Source organism: Podarcis liolepis, assembly GCF_965112155.1.
Source record: "Podarcis liolepis genome assembly, chromosome: 3".
NCBI lineage: Eukaryota > Metazoa > Chordata > Lepidosauria > Squamata > Lacertidae > Podarcis > Podarcis liolepis.
The window spans coordinates 31,833,371-31,857,518 of NC_139557.1; the positions used below are offsets into that span (position 1 = coordinate 31,833,371).

Genomic DNA, 24,148 nt, shown 5'->3' on the forward strand with positions numbered 1-24,148 from the left:
GTTTCAAATTATCTCACTTGTTTAGAGAGACTTTATGGGCTGACTATTTGTTTCTGGGCTCAGTTCAAAGTTCTGGCGTTTACCTTTAAATCCCTAAATGGCTTGGCACTGCAGTGAAGGAAGAAGGGTATTCCTATTTAACCCCCCCAAAAAAAAAACTTCCCCTCCAGTGGTTCTTCAAACCGTATTGCTGCCACCATTTAAAATCACTTATACCCATTGCACCCTTATCCTGCAATTAACCCTAGAGTAACTGTGGAATATAGGCATGGTACAAAGCTCGTAAGATATAATTACTTTAGTCAACAAATATATCAGTGCTTATTTATTACAAGATTAGGTAGGGCACAAGCTTAACGTGGTTACTTTAATATAGCACTGTCTCTTTAAACGGGTCAACTTTAAATACCAAAGCTTTATTTTACATCACTACTAAAACAAGACAGTTTTGAGGAACCTTATTAAAGCACCTTTCCCATTTGCACTTGCATTTCCTCCACCCCACTTTAGCCTCACCAACACTATATAATTACTAGGATATTTTGTTGAAGCCTCTGTTTCAACCACTACCATCAACCTACTGAAGCACAGATCTGTTTTTGCTGTCCCATCATGGAATCTACAGTACCTCTAGCTTTCCTACCAGAGCCTAGATTTGCAGACTGACTTGCTCACTACTTCTCCCCTCTCAGCTCTGTAAACAAAATTGACCCCTCTGTAAATATGTTTTGCCCTCTTCAGCTAGCCTTTGGCCACCAGCAAGCCTTGGGCCACCAAACTCCTCAGCCTTCCTTTCAAGTCTCTTCTCCCTTGATCCTCTTCTTATTCTAGGTGTCACCAAACACTAGCCAATCCCAGTGGCGTAGCGTGGGTTGTCAGCACCCGGGGCAAGGCAAGTAATTTGCGCCCCCTAACCCATGGATTTGCGCCCCCTAACCCGTGGATTTGCGCCCCCTAACCCTAACCCCCAGATGTTGCGCCCGGTACGGCCGGCCCGCCCTGCACCCCCCATGCTACGCCACTGGCCAATCCTGACTGATCATGGCTGACTAGCACCCAGCCATATTCACTTCTTCTGGCTCCCCTAGTTTAGCGCCAGTCGATTGCTTAAAATTCTAAACCTGCAGCAGTCAACCAGAATGTGGGTATTCTTCTGTTCTTCTGCATACTTCAGCCTCTGCTTAGCTGTTAATTAAGGTCCCCCAGTGACAGTTAAACCAATGTTCACATCCCTAGGGCTGCATATGGGAAGATGGTTGAGATCACCAATACCAGGGGCGCAGAATGAGCTTCACCCTTATGCAAAGCGCAGCTTTTTTACGGTCTCCGGTAGAAGTTGTACCCGTTTTGCCTTTTAAAATAGGAAGTAATAACCACTTGACTACACAGATTTATCAATGTGTCATCAAAATAATCCGTTCGCGCTGAAAACAAACATTTGGCTATCTCGACACCGCAGAAGCACTGCCGGAATCATCATAATGCATAGAAAGGGAGCGTCCGATTTCTCTCAAAAGCACAAGACTGCCACCTGGAGTAAGAAAGCAGTTTATTACATGACAACTGTGATTTTGTACAATGATTTATATAGCAGTCAGTCAATGAGCCACATTGGCTGCCAAGGCAAGTTTTGCACTCTTCAAAAAGACATGGCCACAACAGCACCGAGTTTCTCACAGGGCGACATTCCAGGATTTGGGAGTAACTGCAGTAAAGGCCCTTGCAGCTGATGTCCCTTTCAACTTTGAAGTTCTACAGTTCTACAATTCTACCGCTGTGAAGTAACAGGGCCTGGGCAGCTGACTGAAACTGCTGTAAGGACTAAACTAGAAAGCTGTGTCTCTTAAAGTGTGTGAGTATCAGACCAGGAATGGATTTAAAAGGTAAGTACCAGTACAGTGGTACCTCGGGTTACAGAGGCTTCAGGTTACAGAGGCTTCAGGTTACAGACTCCGCTAACCCAGAAATAGTACCTCGGGTTAAGAACTTTGCTTCAGGATGAGAACAGAAATTGCGTGGCGGCAGCGAAAGGCCCCATTAGCTAAAGTGGTACCTCAGGTTAAGAACAGTTTCAGGTTAAGAACGGACCTCCAGAACGAATTAAGTTCTTAACCCGAGGTACGACTGTACCTTGAATTCAACCCAATATAATATGCAATTATGAAAGGTGAAGTCTCCAGAACAACAGCAGTAGATGAGAGACTAATATTTATGTCCAAACTTCCTCAGGAAATACAGTAAGAAATCCTCACTTTAAACACACAAGATATTACAGCACCATATTTTCCATACATTTCCTAGGTGGAAGCCCTTCTAGCTTCTGATGAAATTCCGACCAAATACATGCATATATGTCTATGTTGTATGTCTCTAGTGAACTTCTCCTTAGGCTGTTTTACTTGAGTCGCTCCACAAACATGATATAAAACACAATGTTGTGGGATCTAGAGAGTCTTATCACCTCAACGATATGAAGAAGTTTGGCTTCTGTTCCTCCATCGTTTTTCATTTTGAAGGCTTATCACTCATAACAATTGGTAATGTACAATTAAAATGTTTTATGTTGTACTGTGAAGGTTTATTGTATACTTTAAATCGGCTGACTGAATTCAGCCACTGCAATATATAACTGAGCACCCAAAATCAGCCAGGAGGTGAGAGCAGCTCCACGTACAGCACATTCCAGCAGCAAATTGGGTACAAGGTATGGATAAGCATGACAAGGTTTCTGTTCTGGAGCCTCCACAAGAACTGCTTTTGGCAAGGTCCCCTGGCTACTGCCACCACCTGCTTAGGCTTGCATAGATTCAATTTCTGGTTGTTTAACTGGCATCACATATGGTGGATCAACGAAACACCTAACACAGTTTCTCTTCTTCAGCCACAATTTAACTTCAAGCCGTATGAACTGTAATAGGAACAGGGTGGAGGGATGGAACGGAGAAATTTAAGCTACCAAAACCTCTATTGCAAGCAGAACCAAGGCCCTGTGGGATGTCATGATAGTGAAATCTGGGAACGACTAGAGGAGGTGCCAAGGTAATTTCTCTTAGATCTTCTTGTCCCTTGTTCTCAAATGAACTCCTGAGTGTTAAGTCCAGGATTCTCCCAAACGGAAACACAGGCTGTGGAAGTCCTGTTCTACATACAACCAACCTATGAAAATGCAGCCCCAGGAAACTTGATTGCTCCAGTTTGTCTGCATAGGAGAGCTGAGTAAGGAGGGAGAATTCCAACCATTACTTCTGAAGAAGAAGGAGGAGGAGGAGGAGGAGGAGGAGGAGGAGGAGGAGGAGGAGGAGGAGAAGTTTGGATTTGATATCCTGCTTTATCACTACCCAAAGGAGTCTCAAAGCAGCTAACATTCTTCTTTCCCTTCCTCCCCCACAACATACACTCTATCATGGCATAGTCCATAATCTGTACTTCCATTAACCTTATTTATGGAAGGAATTACTGGGCTACAACCCAGAGAATTTTTATTACTAGTTATGAAACTATAAGGTAGTGCAGTCCATGTGTTCTTTGGCCCTGCTTGTTGACTTTTCTTGGAACTAGAACGATCAGGACCAATGCCACCAGCAGTGACAATGGAGCCACCTCAGAATCTAACAGAGCCGAAGCTAGCTCAGACTTGCCTCCCATTTTGGCACGTCTGCTGATGGCAGGCACTTCCACTCGCCCACACATTTGACGGACTGATGGGAGAGCGCCGCGTCAGTGAATGGATATGCCTCCACGCAACCCAAACCCTCTTTTCCAGCCCAGGGCAAACTGGGATTAGACTGCTCAGTTACCCAATTTGTAGTACTCCTACATTTCTGAAATTTGAGACAAGATAAAATATGTTAATTATGCATCAAGTTAGAAAAACAAAACACTGTTGTAAAGCAATTATGTTTTGATACTGCATGCAAAAGGAGAAACCGCAATCCCATGTACACTTAACTCCCTTGAATGCAGTGAATCTTGCTTCCAAGTAGCTAGACCGGTGACTGGGAATGGCCACCAGGACCATAGAACACCGGTCCTAAAGGATCTTCACTGGCTCCCAGTGCTGTCCTTTAAAGCCCTAAACGGCTTCAGCCCAATATACCTGAAGAAGGGTTTCCACCCCCATCGCTCAGCCTGGACACTGAGGTCCACCTCCAAGGGTCTTCTGATGGTTCCCTCACTGCGAGAAGTGAAGTTACAGGGAACCAGGCAGAGGGCCTTCTTGGCAGTGGTGCCCTCCCTGTGGAACGCCCTCCCTTCAGATGTCAAGGAGATAAAGAATGACACAACTTTCAGAAGACATCAGAACGCAGCCCTGTGTCGGGAGGTTTTTAATGTTTGATGTTTTTATTATGTTTTTAGATATGCTGTAAGCCACCCAGAGTTGCTAGGGAAACCCAGCCAGAAAGGCGGGGTACAAATAATAAAATTATTATTATTATTATTAGTAGTAGTAGTAGTAAGCATGTATAAGACTTTGCTTCATTTATGAAAAGAAACATCCTTGTTGTAATGTATGCTTTAGTTTAGGAGAGGGCAGATTTCAAGTGTATAGGATCCATGTTATTTTTCCTAGAAACTCAAGATCCATGAGCTGCTGCCAAGTGCAGAATAGTGGTGGATGCTTTGAATTTGGGAATGAAGATGGTGCTTTCAAGTAAAACCATTCCAGGTCTCTCCTTTTCCCCTCCCCTTCCTTCATTTCTGCAGCCTAATTAGGCAGGGCTGGGGGAAGAGTCACCCAAAACTCATCTGATAGACCTCAATCTACCTTCCGACTGCTCCTGCAATTTATAGTTCACAAACTATAAATTCATACATGAAAGGTTTGAAACAACTGTAAATCAATGGAGCTTCAAAGTCAAACAAAAATGACAAATACTTTGTATGTGTAGTATTTATCAGTTAGTGTTTATTTGAATTTTATTGTACAGAGGCAGCCCAAATTTCCACTGATAACCATTTAAACATGATATACATATATACACATGAACCAAGCATTTTCAGCTTCTTGAGGACTTCAAGCCAGTTTCATACAGAGTTCAAGGCATATCACATGAACAACATCCATGAAATGAAAATAAAAATCACCTTGTTTTCTGTAGTCTTGTTCTTGTGTGAAACATTTCCTTTTCCAAATCTTTACAGTGGAATGGTTTAACAATTCCACTGGGCAATAGTGCAGCTTCAGAACTAAAGTGCATTTCTTCCAAAATGGTCCCTTACTGAGCATGTTTTGTTCCAGGGTCAGTCAGTTCTGAAGAGCTAATTTTTTTTTTATTAAGCAGTTAATTACAACTTCATGTTCATTGCCACTTCCATGTATGAAGATGAAAGAGAGGCCCTTTAATGACACATTAAATAGTTTAGGGTGGCTATAATATGCGGCACACAAGACCTGTATAAAATGACAACCCTAATCCACGTTTTCAGATTTTTAATTTAAGGATTTTTTTTAGCATGACAGCACAGTATAACTTCGTCATTTAGTTGTGAACACATTATTCCAGAGCAAAAAAAAAACATGAAAAGGGGAAGGCAAGATGTGACTTTACCCTCAACCTCTGTGCCAAAGGAAAGGTTAGGGGGAAATATTAGCTCAAGGCAGAAAGTCCGCAAATCCAGTGCCTGCTCTTGTTCTCTTAACTGTAGTTGAGACAGAAATTTGTGGTGCTTGCACTGGCCCTCCATGAAGCACATCCAGGGAAGTCCATGAAGTGGAAGTTCAGTAATCAAATGCCTCAGTAGTCTAGCAGTTCTTCGTATCTCTGATATTGCTCACTGTAGAGGTGAACACAAAAGACAAACCATTTGAAGAAAAGGAATAGCAAACCACATTCAGGTAATCTGCTGAACATATTTTGGTACGGGGGTAAAATCCCAAAACAACTTGTGCTTTAAATCACATTGAAACCAGTGGGGTGTACTTGAGCAGTAAAAACTCACAAACGTAACAGATATTAATGTAACCTAAGCGTTTCACAATGTTTAAGACTAAAACTTTAGATCAGGGGTGGCTCTTTCTAACCCAGCTTCTGTCTGCCCACTGAGGTTTTTTCCTAGTCAATACTGAGCTTCTATTTTATTCCCAGATGTTGAACTGTCACCTATCCTGAACTCCTTAATCATTTTATTAATTATACTGAAATAATTAAAATAAAACAGTAAGATTCCTTATCACACATCTGAGATTAGGTATGTCTGTAGATTAGCAGACAACATGCATTTATGCCGATACAGGTTTTAACCAAGTTTCCAAGGAGCAGGAAACTTCTAATTGCTGCATGTCATTTTTATAAGCATCCATTCCATTACCATATTTACCTCCATAATCATCCATTGCCTGTCTTCTTTCGCACGAAATGTTATCCATATTTTTCAAAACATCAGCATTTGGATCGTCCAATGGCACTTCACATAAATAAACATCAATGGGTCCCTTTGTGCTTTTGATGCGTACTTCTATGCAGTCCTGCAAGACAACAACATTGGCTGAGAGCAGGGTTGGACCCATGCTGCAGTAAACATTCCTATAAAAGGTAAAGGTAAAGGTAAGGGGACCCCTGACCATTAGGTCTAGTCGTGGCTGACTCTGGGGTTGCGGCGCTCATCTCGCTTTATTAGCCGAGGGTGCCGGCATACAGCTTCCGGGTCATGTGGCCAGCATGACAAAGCCGCTTCTGGCGAACCAGAGCAGCGCACGGAAACGGCGTTTACCTTCCCGCTGGAGCGGTACCTATTGATCTACTTGCACTTTGACGTGCTTTCGAACTGCTAGGTTGGCAGGAGCAGGGACCGAGAGACGGGAGTTCACCCTGTTGTGGGGATTCGAACTGCCGACCTTCTGATCGGTAAGTCCTAGGCTCTGTAGTTTAACCCACAGCGCCACCCGTGTCCCTCCCATAAAAGGTAGAGATGTTGTAAAACTCAAGGCCTTGACATATTTGGAAAAGAAAAAAAAAAATTAAGGTCCTGGACAGTAAATTGTTTTTTCACACAAAAAGTTTGAGAAGGGTCCCAGATCCCATTTGCTATAGATGCTGCTCATCTATAAACTTACTTTACTTCTGAGGCTGGCAGGTTGGTGGGCGGGGTGGGAGAGGAACATGATACCACTCAGGGAGGAGATCTGGTTCAAGTGCCTGCCCCCTACCTTAAGTTTAACCTTAAAACATGTGTAGCTAGGTCTGTTAAACTGCCATCCAACCCCACCCAGGTGATTTATAAAACATGCCAGGATGCACTTACTTGTTTAGGAGCTGGTACCTCCATTTTGGTTTCTTCTGGAGCCTTGATTGCAATAACAATCTGTTCTTGAAAAGTCTGAATGCTACGGATATCTTGGTAGGTTACATAAGCTAGTGTACGTGATTGTCAAGGAATTTCAATAGCAGTAGAATGTATGTTTTCATATGAAGTACTAGCACTATTTTAATTGCAGTTGCTCAACGCCAGCAAGTCAAAACTCTTACAAATGCTTCAGAAAAAGGATATCTTGCCTTTTCTTTGTCATCTGTTAAATCATACAATTGATGAGCACTGTCCTTGATTAATTCATCTAATGCTTCCTCCATTTCTGTTAAGTCATAAAGTTCATCTCTTAACTTTTGATGCTCTGGTGTCCTGATAGTAATATGCTTAATATCTGATCCACTAAAATAGAATACGAAGTTTTTTAGACTTTCACACACCCGCTAAAGAAAGAAGCAGCATTGCATTACATACCAATATCTAGAGGAGCTTTTGGTAAGAACACGGTCAACTCTTGGAAGTGAACATTTATCATTTGGCAGCTACATGTTTCATAAAAGGAAGCCAAGCCCTAGAGAATACTTACTAATAGCCTAGTTCTCTGCAGAGTTTGGCACACCTAAGCTCATGAACATCTGGAAAAGGATCAGACTATGTATTTGTGTGTTATATGCTATATTTGTATATTATATACAGAATCTACCTTTGTTTAATAATATGAGTTGCACAAGGTTGCATAATTAAGGCTACAATCAAATACCCATGTATAAACAAGTGCCATTTTACTCAATTAAGATTATTTATATCATTTCTGAATTGCTTCTCATAAAACATCCCAAAGTGATTCAACTATAAAAACAGAAACAATGAAACATGTATAAAAACAAACAATTTGAAATCCAATACATAATCAGACTTGGATAAAAATCTTTACTTGGGCTTATTGGGAAAGGAAGGTCTTTGATAGGCACCAAAAAGATAATAGTGATACCACTTGTCTGATATGCAACAGGAAGGAGTTCAGAAGGGGAGGCATTGCTCTAGTACATGTCCAATCCATAAAAAGTACAGAGTAATGCTGCACTTAATTAACACAAGATCTCAGTTCTTGTTTTAAAGCCATAATGGAAAATCAACTTACACCCACTGGATAAGGTTCTTGGACCTTTTCTGAATAAGATGTATTCCATCCAGCACATTTGTGATATCATACACTCTTCGCTTCCGCACTCCTAGTGTCCGAGAAACCTCATTTAAATCAAGAACCCCTTCTGGTGAGACTTTGACAAGGTCCATGAATCTCCTGGTCAAATGAACCAATGATCCATCATAGCGGGGCTTTCTGCTGTTTATAGACTCTGTACAGGGTTAAACAGTAGTTTGTTAGCCTATGACAACATGGTGATCAACATGGTGATGAATTAAACCATCCTGCCTGAGATCAGTCACTTCAACAATGAAGCAAGTTGGAATTTGGTTGCCTTCAGATTGCCAGATCTTTACAGGAGGGGCCTAATTGTTATAAAACAGAAAATTAAATGGATACTGTATTTCATTCATTCATTTATTTAATAAAATTTCTATACAACTTGTTTGTAAAAACAACAACCCTCAAAGCAGTTATAAACATTCACAATGATCAGCCAGTATACATTTGGCTTTTATGCACAGCCATAAATTTGCTCAGGCCCTTTTCGCTATGCCAATTCATATGTAATGGGGAACCATTCTTTCCTATCACATGAATGAGCCTGCATGAGCCCTGGGTTAATTTGCTCCCCATATCCTGCGTGGTTACAAAGATAACACGTCTACTGTTAAACAAACAATATTTCCCTGTGTTTGCCAAACCTGAGGAACGGTGGATTATTAAACAAATCCCAGTAACAATCTGGTTTGGACGCAATTATAATCAATGAATAGCTTTTGCCTGGCATGGCCCATGACTGGTGGGCACTGGTGGTGGTGTTCCATTCTGTGTTTTTTAGAGTAGTGGGTTTTCCTTTTCCCATTCAGTGATGACAGAATATGGTCATCATTGAGTATGGTGGTTGCCTTTACGCCAGTCCCTTACCCCACAGTATAGCTCATTCAGTTAAAAATGAATAGGCAAATTTTTACAACAATACCTAACTGTGCCATTTGTATAAACTTATCATTACTTTCACATGGACTAAACTTTAGAATAGAAAGTTGCAGGGCAGCAGCTTCCTACTCAAGATTCTCCGAATTTTAATCACAAACATACTTAGATGTAGATTGCAGTACAGTGGTGCCCCGCAAGACGAATGCCCCGCAAGACGGAAAACTCGCTAGACGAAAGAGTTTTCCGTTTTGGAGGTGCTTCGCAAAACGAATTTCCTATGGGCTTGCTTCGCAAGACGACAATGTCTTGCGAGTTCCTGCTGCCCCCCCCCTTTTCTAAGCCGCTAAGCCGCTTATCAGCTGATCCGATCAGCAGATAAGCCGCTAAAAGCGCTAATCCGTCAATGGGCTTGCTTCGCAAGACGAAAAAACCGCTAGACGAAGAGAATCACAGAACGGATTCTTTTCGTCTTGCGAGGCACCACTGTATATCAAATGAGTTTCTGTTGTAAGAAATTCCATCAGGTGTTAATGGGAAAAATGAAAGAACTTACTTTTAACTTTCACAAAGGGTGTTTCTTTGCGATTAAAAGACACGAAGTGTACATCATCTTCATTTTCAACTTTAATGTGTGCCTATAAGAAATATGTAGGTAATTAAATATTATTTCTTCTTAGGGACATGACCAGTTCACATAATAAACGAACTTTCATCATAGGTATTTGGTGTCAGCTATACAACCAAGTTATATGCTGCTGAAAATACAGTCTCCAAAGCGTACTGAAAGAAGCTTCAAGGTTTCTCAGTATCTTACAAGTAATGATGGTCAATACTTCCTTAAACACACTTACTTGTTCAGCCATTACCCATCTTCTTTGTAATTCACAGGTGAAGGGGAATGTTGCTGTATTGTTTTTGTTTGTCACTACGTTATGCATTTATGAGTTTTTATATTGTAAGCTCTTTTTGGGGTTTTAAAAATTGGGCTGTTGTGGTGGAGAAATCCAAATTAGAAACAGAACTGTTAGAACCCAATACTAAGAACTTGTCAAGAATGTATAACTTGCTGTTGAAATGGAATACACAAGATGAAACAGTGAAATCAGCTATGATAAAGTGGGCACAAGATATTGGTCATAACATTATGTTTGCTGACTGGGAACAGTTGTGGACCACCGGTATGAAATTTACGGCATGTAATGCCTTAAAGGAAAATATTATGAAAATGATTTATAGGTGGTACATGACCCCAGTCAAGCTTGCAAAAATTTACTACTTGCCTGACAATAAATGCTGGAAATGTAAAGAAACTGAAGGTACTTTTTTTCACCTTTGGTGGACATGCCCAAAGATTAAAGCTTTCTGGGAAATGATATATAATGAAATGAAAAAGGTACTTAAATGTACTTTCCTTAAGAAACCAGAGGCCTTTCTCTTGGGCATTGTCGGCCAATTGGTGTCAAAGAAAGACAGAACTTTTTTTTATGTATGCTACAACAGCAGCAAGAATACTCATCGCAAAGTATTGGAAGACACAAGATCTACCCACTCTGGAAGAATGGCAGATGAAGGTGATAGACTACATGGGACTGGCTGAAATGACTGGCAGAATCCGAGATCAGGGGAAAGAGACGGCGGAAGAAGATTGGAAGAAATTTAAAATTTATCTTAAGAAATATTGTAAAATTAATGAGTGTTAAAATGTTATGGTTATAAAAAGTAAGTGGATTACAGCTGTAAAGATTAAGTAAAAGGGAAGAAAAGGAAATAATTAGACAACTAGATAAAATTAAGGGGGAGGATTTGCTGAAATAAATTTAGGAATTGGAACGCAGAAAGGGGAGGTATGGGGAGGTCGGTGAAATAAGATTTAAGAAAAAAAGGATATGAAAGTATACATGTTTGTTTTTGTGTATGTATGTTTGTATTGTGTATTGTTTGTGTTTATATAAATTGTGGAAAACCAATAAATTTTTTTATAAAAAAAATAAAATAAAATTGGGCTGTTGTTTTTGTTTTGATTTTATGTATTTGATATTTTATGTGAACTGCCCTAAGACCTTCAGGTATAGGGAGGTATAGAAAGAAAGAAAGATCACCCTGTGATCCTTGGATGAACGGCAGAACAGAAATTCAATAAATATTATTATTATTACTTTATTCATTAAATATAAAAAACACAATTTGCATAGGGATATGAGAAATGGCGCAATGGGCAAATGCTTCATTCAGCACCATCTCACGAAACACTATTTTTATATATTTTACATATTTATTAACTTTGCGTTCCACCCTTCACCCAAGGACCACACGGCGGTTCAAAATACAAAAACGCGTGGACACGAATGACCCACGAAACAAGCAACCGAAGCAAAAAACGTGCACGCTTCAACACAGAAGAATGCGCGAGACACCCAACATTATCTTGAAAAATCACAAAAGGAAAAAAAGAGGACCGAAAAAGGTTCGGCTTAGTAATGGCACGGCTGGGGTTCAAGATGCAGCCACAGACCAAGTAGTAAACGCAGCAGCAGCAGCAGCATGGTTTTAACTTGAGGGAAGACACGTGCATGCGTGTGTTTGTGTGAATGTGAGTGAGGGAAACACGTCCACCATTCTGCTCCATGAAAGGTCCTAAACCTATTCCTTTTTTCTTTCTTTCTCTCGAACTTGTTCTTTCACACAATCCCAGCCCGTCCCCTTCCCCACAAAAACAGCGACCCCAGGCCCCTTCGCAGCACAGGCCAACCCGCCCGCTCCCCGACCTGGAGTCCCAACGTCAGCCCGCGAGCTGAGGTGAGGGGACGACGACGAGGATTACCCGCCGGGGCTCCTCCGGCCTCAGGACCCCCTTCTCTCGCCTTCCCCCGCCGCAAGGACCCGAGAGCCCCGTTTCCCGAGCTGGCAAGCAGCCGACGGAGCCGGGCCTGGAGAAAGCGGCGCACGAAGCCGCCCGCTCCGCTCCCCCGCCTTCACTCACTTGCAGCAGGTCCATGGAGAGCTGCGGGAGCAGCACCGACGGCTGCTCGGGGCTGTGCCCCACAGCGGGAGCGGCCATCTTGGGCGCCCTCTCTCCCCAGAGGCGGAGTCTCCGGCGGGGCGGAGGGAGAAACCGCCGGGCGGCCTTGCGGTGAGGAAAGCGGAAGGACCGGCCTTTCCCCGGCGCCTCTGCCGAACAGGCCCGCCCTCACAGCCGCCGCGGCTCCCGACCGCCTCACGGTGGCCGCTCCCTGGGAAAGGCGACCCCCCCCAACCCCCCCCTAAATGAGCCGCCCTTGTGGGGTTGCGCCGCCGCATTAAAGCCCACAATGGCCTTTTCCTTTCACCGGTGCCTCACGAACTGTTATCCTTATATCCACCCCCCCCCACCCCCGGTCGTAAGAGGATACATTGAAAGGGATGGCAAGAATTGGCCCACTTAATAGGACAAGGCGAGTACCAGAGAAGAGGTTCGCCGCCAAAATGCAGGGAGCGGCGCTTGCTTGTGTCCCGTCCCCCCCGGTCTGGAGGTGCAGGACTCGAACCCATGGCTTCAAGTGACGAGAAAGGAGGTTTCCGAATAAACGTTCAGGGGGAAGTTTCTGAGGTGGAATCTACACAACACACACAAAGTCATTTAAAAAAAAACATTTTTCAATTAAAAAAAATACTGTACATTGAATTTCCCATAAGGCTCACCATCGCCCTCTGGTGTATATAGCACTTAAAACACGCTTAAAATGGCTGTATAGCTGACAGTTAAGAGTTGGTCAACATCGGAACTGGGTGGTGGACTCTCCTTCCTTGGAAGTTTTAAAAAGCAGAGATTGGATGGTTCATCTTTCAGGGTGTTTCCTGCATTACAAGGGGGTTGGCCTGATGACCCTTGGAGATCCCTTCCAACTCTACAGTTTCTACGATTCCATATACCGCTTGATTGTGAAAACAAACAAACCCCCCAAGCACTGCCCCCCCATATCATCATGTACCCCATGCACCTCATGGCATATTTTAGAAACGCCGCTTATAACCACCAATGGCACGTGAATGTTGATTTTCCAACTGTGGATTATTTTCCATGTCGTTCGCCCTCTTCACCCAAGTGCTACTTTTGACATTAAAGCAGTATAACAGCCTCTGTATGGTACTGGTGCCAGCAGAGGGGGATGGGGGCACTTCCCCAACAGATTCTGTTTCTATAAATTAGGATTCTCTGATACCCACCTGCCCATCTAGACAGCAGTATGAAGCCTTTGTCACTTCAGGCAAATAAAGTAGTTCTTCACACAGCACACAATTGCTAAGGAATATGTGCCCACAAGATGTAATGGCAGCTAGCTTGAAAAGAGGATCAGGAAAATTCATGACAGACAGGATTTCCAATGACAACTAGTGTCAGAAGTAGTATTCCTCTGAATAGCCAGTGCTGGAAATCAAAAGCGGGAAGCGAACCTGAGAGCAGGATGCTGAGATAGCTGTTCCTTTAGTCTGATTCGGTATGACTCATCTTAAAAGACAGGAGACTATTCCTTAGCAATAGGCCTGGAACCAGCAAATAGCATGCTTTGGTTTTAATAAATTATTATTAAAGTTACTAAATTTTTATACTGATCTATATCCCTAGATTGCAGAGCGGTCCACAGCACGAAACTACAATATAAAAAATACAAAATACATAATGGAGCAGGTCATCCTGCATCGAACGATGGGTCACGTCACTTTAGTTCAAATAATTTGCTTCCTTTTCCACCAGAGGGCGGTAATTTCACTCCTGAAAAATACTGTGCCTTTTATTCTTCTTTGGCTACCCAAGTCATGAACCCCATTCCCAGTACAATCTTTGTTTGTTTACTCAGATGTAAGTCTGAACTTAATGGGTCTTGCTCCAAGTAAGCCTATATAGAACTGCCGCTTTAGTACACTTCCAAACACAAATGTATCCCTATACTATGTATATTTATTCAGAACTATATCCCATTTAGCTCAGTGGGACTGTGTGCACAGGAGGTTTTCAACTTTTTTGGGTCCACTGCTCCCTTGACCAACTACATTATTTCTCTGGCACCCCTGTGGGGCTCAGGAGCCCAGTTCTGTCAACCCTTGCCTGCAGAACTGGCAACCCCCACCCCTTTTCGAACACATTCACTTGTGGAGTGTTCCCTCCCCCCTCTCTTCTCCCCTCTCCTTGGGAGTCCTCTGGGCAGCTGCAGCTACTGTCCCTGGTCTGAGCTGCCCCCTCCCACTTCAAAGAGAGGTGCCTCCTCACACTGCCCCACGGGCCTGGGAAGCACCCTCGGGCCAGCCCCAGAGGCACCATTCGCCTGGGGAGCTTGTAGCCAGAGCTGTTGCAACAAACAGCTGTGTAAGCCTTTGGGAGGCAGAGACACAAGAGAGCATCATAGGAGGGAGGAAAGGAAAGAGGGGCAGAGGCCCGTGTTGTCCGCCACACCCCTGACTATCATTCAAGGCACCCCAGGGTGCCACGGCACACTGGTTGAAAACCACTGGCATAGGGCCTTGCTGGAACGTGTGCTTTCACATCCTATGTTTAAGAAAAACACATGTTATTTAGAAGGTATGTGTGGGTGTGTGAGAGGTGTTAACTCAAGGCAGTTAACAAAGAGTTTAAGAAAAAAAAGATGATTAAAATACCATACTCCCTGTAAAAATAATAATTTGCCATTATTGAATTTATTAAAAACTCAATTTGCTAAAATAAAAATCCTAATATGTAATAGCTACTATTTCTGTTTTAAGAATTTTTATTCACATTGCATGAGTTTATTTCACCTTTAAAGCTGAACTCTTCCCGATGCTAGTTTTCTATGCGTAGTGATATTTTTGGTTGGGGGACACATTCATAGATGCATTTCCAGGAAGAAGCATATGCCCCACCACCCCTTTATTTTGAAGTGGGATCATTCATTAGAAGCTTTGCCCCCTCCTCAATTTTGCTCAACCAAAACTTACAACCAGTGCTATTTTTCTTTCTAGAAAAAGAGGTGCCAGAATGAACACCTCCCTTGTTTTCTTAGAATGGCAGTGATGCACACTGAGCAGTGGTCCCTGTGAATTCCCCCTGAAAAAAGGCCTGCTTATGATGTTCCTTTTATCCCTTGGCAGGATTACATATGAAAAGGGCTTATAGCATACTGACATGCATTCGTTTTCAAGACTGGGTGCATAGCTGGCAACTTGATCCTTCCCAGTTGCTTAATGGTTACTTTTCCTAAGCGCTTATCTATAATCACTCTCTATTACTTGTTATACAGCTTTCTGCAATGCTTCATTGCATCTGAGCAACCATTTGTGATTTTTTAAATGTTTCACTCTAACCCAGTGTGTTTCTAGCATTGGATGGGAAAGTGGAATATAAACATCATAAATAAATAAGCCATACATTCTGCAGAAACACATGATTGCTAACATTTCTTCTGCCACGTTAAAACGACACACAATTTGCTTTCTGAATTATTGCAAACTGTTAGATATTTGTGGCAATTATCTATGAATTGGAAAGCACACAAAAGGCTTCAGGGCCGACTGCTTACCATCAATAATGCAAAATAAATATTGATTTAGGAATGGGTAAAGAATACAGTATTTCTTATTGCACCATGTCAGATGATAAAGGAACTGAGCAAAATACTCACCCCATCCCCAAAATAGAAAACCATAGCAGTTTGAAAGCAGATGTTACATAGACTGAACTGTGATTCAGAAAGTTCCTGATGATTAAAATGTTGCTGCTGCTACAGATTTGCTGAGAGACCATCAGCAAGCTGCTGGCACTCAGCCCTGCCTGCCTGTAAGATAGAGAAATAGTCCTGGCTGACCTTACACGGTTCTTGGAAGTAATTTCTGAGAGACTGTATGTAAAGCCCAGGGAGCCCAGGCGAATACTAGAGAATCCATGGCAATGTCTAAGTTTCAGGATTTGCCGATTAAAAGCAATACAAATACACACACAAGTTCCTTTTTTAATCACTCTAGATCGGGGTAGGCAACCTAAGGCCCGGGGGCTGGATGCGGCCCAATCGCCTTCTCAATTTGGCCCGCGGACGGTCCGTGAATCAGCTTGTTTTTACATGCGTAGAATGTGTCCTTTTATTTAAAACGCACCTCTGGGTTATTTGTGGGGCCCTGCCTAGTATTTTTACATGAGTTGAATGTGTGCTTTTATTTAAAACGCATCTCTGAGTTATTTGTGGGGCATAGGAATTCGTTTATTTATTTATTTATTTTCAAAATATAGTCCGGCCCAACACATGGTCTGAGGGATGGTGGACCAGCCCACAGCTGAAAAAGGTTGCTGACGCCTGCTCTAGATGTACATTTATGTACAGTGGTGCTTCGCAAGACAAAATTAATTCGTTCCGTGAGTTTTTTCGTCTAGCAAATTTTTCATCTTGCGAAGCACGAAATCCCATAGGAATGCATTGAAATTCAATTAATGCGTTCCTATGGTCAAAAAGTCCAAACAAAGCCAAATTTGGAACAACAAGAGTTTATTAAGTGCTCTTTAAAGTCACACATACTGTAAAGAGCATTTCAAAAATTGAAGGAACAATAAATTAAGTTTCTAAACATGACAGAAAAACATTTAAAAATCAACAAAGTGTACAGTACATTTTCTAAGACTGGGGGACAACTCGAAGAAGGTTCCACTTCCACTCTTTGCTTCTTGCTGAAGAACCCCCTCCTCAACTGTTCCCCCAGCCACCCACCACACAGAAATTCAAATCCAGATATTTTTTTTAAAAAAACAGCAGAGTGGCCCAGTGGTCACAGAAAATCATAAAAATGCAGAAAAAAAACCACACAAGCTTCCAGATTCTTGCAAACCCCTCCTCAACTGTTCCCCCAGCCACCCACCACACAGAAATTCAAATCCAGAATTTTTTTAAAAAAACAGCAGAGTGGCCCAATGGTCACAGAAAATCATAAAAATGCAGAAAAAAACAAGCTTCCAGATTCTTGCAAACCCCTCCCCAACACCAAGTCCTTGAATTCCAAACACCCCAACCCAAAATCCAAAACCCCCCCAAAAAGTTTTAAAAGTTTAACTTACCGAATGGCTGCAAAAGAAGTTTTGGAAAAGCTTCAAAAATCACCAAAGTCTTCAAAAACCTCAAAAAAGGCTACCACACCGCGTGCTATGAGTTGCTCCTCGAAGTCAAGTCGCAACTGTATTAACGGTGTTAAGAAAAAGGAAACAAACTTGCAAGATGTTTCCGTCTTGCGAAGCAAGCCCATAGGGAAAATCGTCTTGCGAAGCAGCTCAAAAAACACAAAACCCTTTCGTCTAGCGAGTTTTTCGTCTTGCGAGGCACCACTGTACACACACACTGATTGGAATGAGAGCCGCCTTATGGACAGTTGCACTCCAGTTATAAAAAAGAAAAGCTCATTAACAGATGTGTGCATCTGATTTCACTATCTTAATTTCCAAACTCTTCTCATGCTTGTGGAGAAATTCATATAATTCATCTCCCAGCACAATGTTTCTGAGGAGAGTAACCACGTGCTGCAACCTGGTGGGGGCTGGTGGAATCCTTTTAAACAGAGTTGTCAGGATGTAAAACAGCTCTTCATTTAGAAAGGCATCTGGCATGGAAGCTTGGTAGGTGAAAAATAACTTCTCACAGGAGCGGTTTCTTTCTTTCTTTCTTTCTTTCTTTCTTTCTTTCTTTCTTTCTTTCATCTGTTATCCTTCCTTTTGATGCCATTTACAACAAGATGTATGTATTGATCCTCAGAATTCTCTTCCCCTTAAGATTCCTCCAATCCTGAGTTTGTGTATCTTGAGTAGTTTGTTAAAGGTGCTGAGAATTAGAACCCTGCAAGGGTTAAACCACAGTTCCCAGGATTCTTTGGTTTTGGAGGTGCTTTAAATATGTGATGTAGACATGACCACAGAGGCATGTCTGGCATCTGCATTAGACAGCTTTCAGCGAATGCAGAAGAAGATACACCTCTTTACCCTGGTTTTTGACACCTGAGATGTATAATTTTTAGGCCCCACCTTATTTGTTTGAAACTCTTCAGAACAATGTGTTTTAGTGGTTGTAACTTGCCCTGGGACCTTAGGGCAGGAAATTACTACTACTACTGCTACTACTAGCTTTAAATATATGGTGCAACCCCTATTGCAAGGATAGCAAATGTGGAGCACTCTATATATTGCTGGATTGCAACTCCCATCCAGTAGCAGATGGAGTGGTGGCACTCAACTGACCTTCTGCCTGGTGCTTACTAGGAGATAGAGGAGGCACGGCAGCAGTCACTGCATAGCAAATGCCCTGGTGGAGCCATTCCAGAGCTCCCCCTGGTAAACTTTCACTACACCAACCTCACCACCACCTCACCCTTCCCCCTCGAAGTTAGCAGCAGTGATGCAACTGACTGGAGGTCAGGTGAGACCACTACCCCACCCTAACCATCCACTGCTCACCCCTCACTACTAGCCATGTTGGCTAAGGGTAGTGGGAGTGGTGTATTTTCCTCCTAGGAAACTAAAGATTGACTCCCATCTTTGCCTAGTTTTGGACAGGCTGCAAAAGCTGTTTTGTTTGGCTTTGTGAAATTGTGAATTCCACTCTCTTGCTCCGCTGTAATGATGTTTTCCCTTTGTGTATGTGTGTGTTGTTTTTAATTATTGCATATTACTATACATAACATTGCAGGCAAAGGCAAATCATTAGTATTTTAAATAAACAGTAAATTATAATAACTGCGCCACCCATTGACATTGAAAGGGTCTTAGCAGGAAGTCCCTGGTCCAATCCCCTGCATCTCCATTTAGGTCTGAGAATGTCTCCAGTCCCAAACCCTGAAGGGCTGCTGGAAGTCAGTTTGAACGATATTGACCCTGATGGTCTGACTCTGTATAAGGCAGCTTCCTATGCTCCTAAGGCCAAGAAATATCTCTTCAACTGTTGGGAGCACTGCTGCCATTTGGTATAGATAGCATTTATGCTAGGTTGACCAATCTGCAATGTAAGGTGGGTTCATATGTTCATATACAGTGGTACCTCGGGTTACAAATGCTTCAGGTTACATACGCTTCAGGTTACAGACTCCGCTAACCCAGAAATAGTACCTCAGGTTAAGAACTTTGCTTCAGGATAAGAACAGAAATCGTGTGGCGGCGGCACAGCAGCACCGGGAGGCCCCATTAGCTAAAGTGGTGCTTCATGTTAAGAACAGCTTCAGGTTAAGAACTGACCTCCGGAATGAATTAAGTACGTAACCAGAGGTACCACTGTACTCCATAAGGTGCAGATAGTTCCAAGTATTGACACAGTATTGAAGCAGGCTAAATTCAGTAGCACAATACTGAAAGTGGTGTTGCACAGCAAATGTGTGGATGAACTTTTTATGAACTAAAATGTTCATTTGGATGAATGTGAACTGGACTACTTTATTTTGTAAGATGACAAACTGGAACTGGAGCTAGATCCTTATTGGACAGGGTGTCTTGAACTAGAATTAGTTCAGTTTTAAAATGAACTTCCCAAGCACTGCACGGGGATTGTGAAATAAAAATCCAAGAAACTGGACTAGCTAACAGCAATACTGCAGCAGATAGAATAACATATTAAAAAATATAGCTTTAAAACAACCCTGCAGTATGTAAGAGTCCAGCAGATTAAAACCAACTACGATTTCAGCTGAAGGCAAATGTCAAGATCAGCAGCAGTCCAACTCATAACCTGGGTAAACAAGCAAGTGTTTTTAGCTAGTGCCAGAAATTCAGCAATATGGATGTGCTGAAGCCAGGAGGGCATTCCAGGGACAAGAAAGCCACTCCAGAACAGATCCATTCCTCTCATGTCAGCAGGTGGGGGCCCCATAAACAGAGCTTGAAGCCCATGCAGGTTTCTATTGAGTTAGGTGTTCCTTGAGGTATATTGGTCCCCAACTATATAGGATTTTTGTAGCTCAATGGCACCTGAAATGGTACTTGGAAAGACATGGGAAGCCAGTGGAACTATTTCAACATCAGTGAGATATCATCCATATAACCCAAGTTTTCCAAAAGCCCACTTGATATTTCTAAGAAGTCTTCCAGGGTAGTGCCTCTGTTATGTTACTAGGGCATTCATTTCTGTTCAGGAGGGGTTGCAGTTGGTGTACCAGCCTAAGCTAATGAGAAGTGGTTTATACCACCGATACCATTTGCATGGTCCAAACCTGATCCTTAAGGAAGTCTGGGGTGGGGGTGGGGAATGCAGCCCCATCCAGAACAGAACTCTTATCTTCCCAGCCCAATCCCCTGTTGGTTCACAAATAGGAACCCCATTTTGTCTGTCAGTTGATTCAGCCACACAAACTAGTTTGTGCCATGGTGCTATCAGGCAAGGAATGTCCAGTGTGAGGAATTACCGCATTTTTCACTCTATAAGACGTACATTCCCCTCCTAAAAAGTAAGGGGAAATGTGTGTGCATCTTATGGAGCGAATGCAGGCTGCGCAGCTTTCACTGAAGCCAGGAGAGCAATACAGGCTGCTCTCCTGGCTTCAGGGAAAGCCGCCCGAAGCCTCCTGGAAGGGGCTCTGTTTCTCCTCCCGCTTTGCTGGAGAAGCGCTGAGCAGAGAGGGAGAGAATATTATTTTTCTTGTTCTCCTCTAAAACTAGGTGCATTTTATGGTTGGGTACGTCTTATAGAGGGAAAAATACGATAACTCTATATTGTCAAAAATGTACTTGCAAGTTAGGGAAAGGCACGTCCATCAGTCCTGTGTCTCTCAGCTACTGCTAGGTGTGCATCCGATGAGACAGTTGCCTCGACAGAGAAGGTTTGTCCCCACCCTTAGCTTATGTATCTCCCCCACCTGAGCAGGCAAAGACTTCATCTGTGTGTAGCTTGCTTCAGCTTCTCCCCTTCAATCCTCTTTTGGTCCTGGGAGAGAGTGGAGCAGGAGAGGTAGGAGCAGGAGGAGGTGTGGAAGCCCTTGACTCTACGCCAGCCTGACTTATCTCTCCACCTTCCTGTACCTGTTCTTCATTCCCCAATCCTTTAGCTCCTCCTGCCTCTGACACTCATCTCCTACCTGTTACAGGCTCCCCCAGAGCACAGATCCCTTCAAGTCCATCTCCATCCCTCTCCTCTTCTCCCAGTGCCCACTCATCAGAATCTAACCACCACTCCCCAGTGTCCAGCCAGTTAAGTCGGAGCCATAGCCAGAAAACAAGTCGTGAACTTACTGGGGAATGGAATAGATTCACAGAACCAAGCTGTTCATCTGTTTCAAGCCAAGCTGACTTTATCCATATGGATTGCTTAGGCAAATGGAGTGAGATCCAGCTGGTGTCCGCTGAATGAACGGAATGAGTTTCATCTCATGGCACATGTATCTGGTGGTGAATGCCCATGGCTGTATTGGAACAGGAGCAGTCAGTTTGCACAAGGTGAGTGGTGGGCTAGAAAAGAATCCATCAATTGATAAAGGATTGCACACACTGGTATAAGATCTAAAAGTGGTTATGTGAATAAACAACCCAGGATAGGCATGCTTAGATTGTGGTGTGTGTTGCCCTTCCAGTGGTGGTGCAGAAGAGGTGTGGGCAGGCTTTAGGCTTGTGGGATCTACTTTGTTATTTTTTATTAAAACTACTTCGTTATTTTACTAGGTTTGCCAGCCAGAGCCAGGTGCAAGATAGCAGTGCGGCTGGGGAGATAATACGCTAAGAATGAAGGAACAGGGTGCCTCTGAGCACATGCTGCACCCAGGAATTTCTGATCGGTATCGGAACCAGGCATCACAAGGGCTTCCGCACACAAAATCCACTTCTGTCCCCCTCCTCTTGCTCTATTTCCCAGTAGCCTAATAATTGAGAGTAAGAAACTGTGCCTGTCTCCCAGTAGCTCCAGATCTGCATCTTGTCCTGTGCTGTATAACACAGACAGAAAGTAAGCGAGCTAGGAGCTGCAACTTCAACAGGCAAGAGAGGAGAGGGAAGGAGACTTTGATGCAGGAGGTCAATGGTGAAAAGTGACTTGAAGCAGGAGGTCAACGAGAGCTGTCTTTCAGGCTATGGATGGGAGGGAGCATGAGAGGAGAAGGAGGAGGAGGAGGGTGGGACAGGGAGAAGAGGGAGGAGACACAGAGCAGCATCCCTATCCTTTTCTTTAGAGCACGCTGCTAGCAGTAAAAGGAGGTGAATGCTTCTCTAATTGTCATTCCTGCCTGCTTCCAAGCAACAAAGGGAGCCTCAGAGGTAAGATTTCTTTTTCTCCCCTCCCACCTTCTCCCCTTTCAGAATTCTTTCCCACTTTGCAAATCTTAAGGAAGGAAAGGAAAAGGAAGAGTCACTAAGTGGAAGGTAGGAACCACTCAGAATACCCAGGAAGGAGAGAAGGTTGAATTCCAGTCCCTTGAACAGAACTGGGGGTGGGGGGGGCAGGGGGAGGGAGATAGAGACATGAGCAGAAGCCATGTGAGAAGGGAGGGGGGCGTCCAGGTCAGAAACCAGCATCAAAAGAGGGTAGGGTTAGCATCTGAAGCACTGCTCCAGAGAGAGAGAGAAAAGACTATTCCTATCCAGTGATTTCAGACCCACAGAAGGAAAATGAGTATCTTAGCTGTATGGTAGAACCTTGACTTTTACAATGGGTTTTGTTTGCTCATGTTGTGTTGCCATATATTCAGTGTAAGCTCTTTGGGGCAGAGAGCCAGTGTTTCTGGATGCCTGTGCATATTTATTTTGTGTGTGTGTGTTTTGTGTGTGTGTGTGTGTGTGTGTGTAGATCTTAAACTCTGCAACGTAGAAAGAATAAGGGGTGGGGGGAGAGATTGTAAAATGAACTAGACGAACCTTTCTTGTCTTACAAAGTGGTCCTTGCAGTTTTATTGATGAAATTGAAGTGCGTAATCTCGGGAACCTGGAACATAAAGCTATGTTCCCTTTTGTAATGTTTTTCTTTTTCTTTGAATGAACTGAGTTCTCCTCTCTCAGCCCAGATTCCAACCTGCCCCCATCCCCCTCCTGAAACAAAACTTTAAGGAAATGGTGGGGAAATCAAACCTTCCAAGGTAATTGAGCGCAGTAAAGTGGTAAACGGCTGCTGAGTTTTAGGGAGCAGATTGCTGGAGACCCTGCGCTGAGTAGCTCTGGGTGTAGATAAAGGGGCTGATTCTTTCCACTCCACCCCCCACTTTTGTGTTTTTTTGTTATAAAGCAGAAGGAAATCCACAGCAACTGCTGTTAATGCGTGTGTGTAATTAGTGTCAGGTTGGATGTTGGTCTGTTTCACTGTCACTCCTTTCCATTCATCTGTGAACATTCCTAGAATAGGGAAACCACTTAATTTGTGACAAGTCCACAGTCACACACCCATACTTTTACATTTCTTGATTGCATTAATATTAACTGCAGTGTGTAACTGCACTACCCCTTTGGACTTTTGCGCCCCCCTCATTTTGCTGAAACCAATGGGAGTTTTGAATGCATGTGGGGCAAGAGCAAATCCTCTATCTTACAACTAAGGCAAGGCACTCTTACTCTTTGTTTACTCAGAGTTAATAGAGGTGTGTGTGTGTGTGTGTGTGGGAGTTTCTCTGACACCCTCCCCTGGCTTGAGCTTTGTAATCAGTGCAAGAAATTCAAGGGCATTCTCAGAATCCTGATTTATTTCCTGACTCCCATTCTAACTTGCTTTACTTAGAATCATGCATATTGTTTTAATAATAAAACAGAGTGAGAAACAGAGAATGGAATAATTTAAGATCTCCTTCAACAGTTAACAATGCGGTTTTCTGTTACTTTTCTGCTTTCATACAGAGTGTTCCATGAACACAGACACCGAAAAAGCACACATTGAGAGTAACCTG

At 43.1% G+C, this 24,148-nt stretch overlaps 2 protein-coding genes across 3 annotated transcripts in view; one reads left to right on the plus strand and one right to left on the minus strand.

Moving 5' to 3' along the window:
- Positions 1–4,886: 4,886 nt before the first annotated feature.
- E2F6 (E2F transcription factor 6) lies at positions 4,887–12,426 on the minus strand. Its single transcript, XM_083495742.1, has 7 exons — positions 12,312–12,426; positions 9,885–9,966; positions 8,387–8,603; positions 7,488–7,647; positions 7,243–7,356; positions 6,319–6,466; positions 4,887–5,775 (listed from the first exon to the last, which is right to left on the minus strand). The coding sequence occupies exons 1-7, from the start codon at positions 12,387–12,389 to the stop codon at positions 5,744–5,746; spliced, it is 831 nt and encodes a 276-aa protein (XP_083351868.1). The 5' UTR covers positions 12,390–12,426; the 3' UTR covers positions 4,887–5,743.
- Positions 12,427–12,652: 226 nt separating this feature from the next.
- GREB1 (growth regulating estrogen receptor binding 1) overlaps positions 12,653–24,148 on the plus strand; it is a 103,391-nt gene continuing 91,895 nt past the window's right edge. Inside the window, exons 1-4 of one of the 2 annotated variants that reach the window (XM_083495389.1) lie at positions 12,653–12,762; positions 21,602–21,725; positions 21,948–22,073; positions 22,451–22,535. The gene's annotated coding sequence lies outside the window, so the exon portion shown is untranslated. Of the gene's footprint in view, positions 12,763–21,601; positions 21,726–21,947; positions 22,074–22,445; positions 22,536–24,148 lie in introns of those variants that run through there. The other variant, XM_083495386.1, reaches the window with a different exon arrangement.